A 2,824-nucleotide genomic window follows, 5' to 3' on the forward strand; every position below is an offset into this window, starting at 1 on the left:
GTTCTTCAACTCCAGCAGGTACATAGGATATCTCATGTTAAGACATCACACAAGACATCTTGTGAACACTCTTTGTTTTACCAAAATTGCTGCCAACTCTTAGAATCAACAAGAACCCTTGTGCAGAAGCATTTCATTAGATGAAATTTCGTTTCTCTCTCTCTCACTCAAAGCCTTCATTCGTAACAGCTAGCACTGAGACTGAAGAAATTCATTCGTGCGGAATGAGTAGAGGCGTTGTCACCATTCAACGTTCGTGATCACTCCTTAGATCTGCATCAAAGGTTTCAATCGCCACAAGAGGTAACGATTTCTATCACTGATCATGCCCATTCGTAAGGATCACTAAAGGAGAAAATTTTAATTTCCGTTGCATTTTGGATCGTCATTCTCCTTTAATTACAACGATCCCATGTAAGGTATTTTGAATATGTGGGATTGGGAAGAATTTGGGTTCCATCAATGAACCTTAATTTATTTTTCGATTGAAAAGCAATTTTGATGGCACGGGACCATGAGTGGAAATTAGTGTTGTTGAGGGATGGGGAAATGATGGGAGACGATGATTATCGCTGGGGTGCATAAAGAAGGGATCGAGCATGTCAGTTTGGTAGTTGCGATTGGAGTTTCCATGGCTATTTTTGGGTTCTTTGCGAGGTGAGTTTGGGGGGTGGTTTCATCTTCTTCGGAGGCCATGGATGAAGAAAAAAACAGAAGAAAGAAAGGTTCAAGATGAAGGGAAAATAGAAAACTGAAGGGAATCTTGAAAAAGAAAAAAATGGCAAGAATTGTTAAACTGAAGGTTTCTTGGAGAGAGAAAAAATGGCAAGGGTGGAAGGTGAAACGAATACGAAAGAAGAGAAAGATGAAGGTTAATGAATAAGAATGTTATCCAACGAAGAGAAGGTGGGTGGAGCCACGTAGAAGAAAAGAAAATCAGTGATAAAAGAAACATGATTGAAGATAAGGATGGAGAAGATCATAACAATCTTAATCTATATCATGTTAACATTTGTCAGCAAATGTATGAAAGAAAAAATTAAATAAAAAATCTGAATAATATTTTCATTCATTTGGAAGAGATGCAAATGTGAGATATATAGGTCTACACCAAGCACAATGGACCAAAAATAAAACGAATAATTAAAAAGGGCCTAAGACGTTTTTGGGCTAAAGTTAAAATACATTAAGCTTTAACAACATCTCAATGTTCATCCTTATTTCTATATATGAATCACCATGAGTTCATCAAATTTTTTTAGCTCATGGTCATAGCAAATTTAACCTTACTTGAAAATGAATATCAACAAAAAAGAATAACAAAGAAATTGAATAAGAGAATTCCTTCACCGATCATAAAAAGGCTTACACAATAAATCATTACAAACAATGAGAAAATAAAATTGTCTAAATTCTAACTAGCTATGCCTATACTTACCAAGAAGCCGTCACTAATCTATACTACAAGAACACATGCTTAGAGTTTTAAGGATAAGTCAAGGTACTTCACCTCTTCCTGATTACTCTTCAAACTCAAACGAGTTCCTGGATTCACCATGTCCTCTTCAACACTTTTGAATCTACCAACACTGTCATGTGATGATAACCCCGTTTCCTTGAAAGTTTCCATAGCTAACTTTCCTATTCCATGTTGTTGATTCAAAATAAGTGGTCTTGACCAACCATTATATCCATAATAAGTGCTTCCAAATCCATTGGATGAAAAGTTATGAAAAGGCTTCTGAATCATAGAATGAGCCTTAATTCCAAGTGGTCTAAAAGTATTGCTATTAGCACCACCATGAAGTGGTAGTAAAGATGCCATATTTGCATAACTATGGTGAAAATGATTCTGAGAAAATGAGGTTGTTCCTGTTGGTGACAGCATCATGTGTGTTCCTATAAACCTATGTCCTCTTTTTGCAATTGACCTCTCACTCTTGTGAGCGTTTTGGTGTCCTCCCAATGCTTGTGAACTATAGAATTTTCTCTTGCAGTAATTGCAAGAGAAAAACCGTGGCTCTGAAGAAGATTTGGAGCCGCCAGTGCAATGATCTGACAAAGTAGTAGAAGAATCATCTGTGGTGACTAGATTGGACTCACAATAGTTGTTAGGAACATTCGGATTCAATGAAATATCTAGCTTTACCTGTTTTTCTTCTTCATAAGTGCTGTGTTTCTCAATTTCTTGTGGATTCTGAAGTGGTTCATGACTCTGTGTTTCCATTGCATGAAGTTTAATTTGGTAATTCTTGTAACTACCTATAAATGGGAAAAAAGGGATATATAGAAGTTTGACACATAAAGTATTCCTTTTTAATAATCAGGCTAAGTTTATGGATTCCTTACAATAATTATCACGTTTGCCATAAAGTTTGTCTCGCAATAAAACTCATTCTTTATTTTTTATTTTTAAATTTTAATATAAACTCAAACCCAAACAATTAAAATCCACACAAAAAAATCCCAATAGAAGGCTTACAGTGTCTGTTATGAGAATTTCATTGTTTGAAGAGTATTTCTCATATAGTGTCTCATTTTAAGAAGTTACATTTATGCAGTGACAAAAGGAAAATGAATTATGGAAAGTCATCGAGAATGATCAGAATTTGTTTATGGCATTGAATGAGTCTTTAAGGGTGGTTGAGCAATGGTTACGTGGAAGGTGTATGAGTATTCATGTCATAAGTCAGACATATCATCATCCTGATGGTTTGGTTCGTGTTACTCATAGGGGAGGTCGGAAGTCACATTGTGTGTATTGTAAAATCATTTATAACTGACTCTAATAACCTCAACATAAACTAGGGGCTTATTGTTGATG

The 2,824-nt window shown here is 35.4% G+C and overlaps 1 protein-coding gene across 1 annotated transcript; it reads right to left on the reverse strand.

The window, feature by feature from the left end:
• Positions 1-1,328: 1,328 nt before the first annotated feature.
• Positions 1,329-2,428, reverse strand: LOC127087756 (zinc finger protein 1). The gene has a single exon (XM_051028692.1). It carries the CDS (start codon positions 2,225-2,227, stop codon positions 1,478-1,480), a length of 750 nt encoding a protein of 249 aa, XP_050884649.1. The 5' UTR covers positions 2,228-2,428; the 3' UTR covers positions 1,329-1,477.
• Positions 2,429-2,824: the final 396 nt, after the last annotated feature.

This window comes from Lathyrus oleraceus, chromosome 5 (genome assembly GCF_024323335.1).
Source record: "Lathyrus oleraceus cultivar Zhongwan6 chromosome 5, CAAS_Psat_ZW6_1.0, whole genome shotgun sequence".
NCBI classification, from domain to species: domain Eukaryota; kingdom Viridiplantae; phylum Streptophyta; class Magnoliopsida; order Fabales; family Fabaceae; genus Lathyrus; species Lathyrus oleraceus.

Excerpts from the sequence above, each read along its gene's own strand:
- LOC127087756 (XM_051028692.1), bottom strand. The coding sequence starts at position 2,227 with ATGGAAACACAGAGTCATGAACCACTTCAGAATCCACAAGAAATTGAG.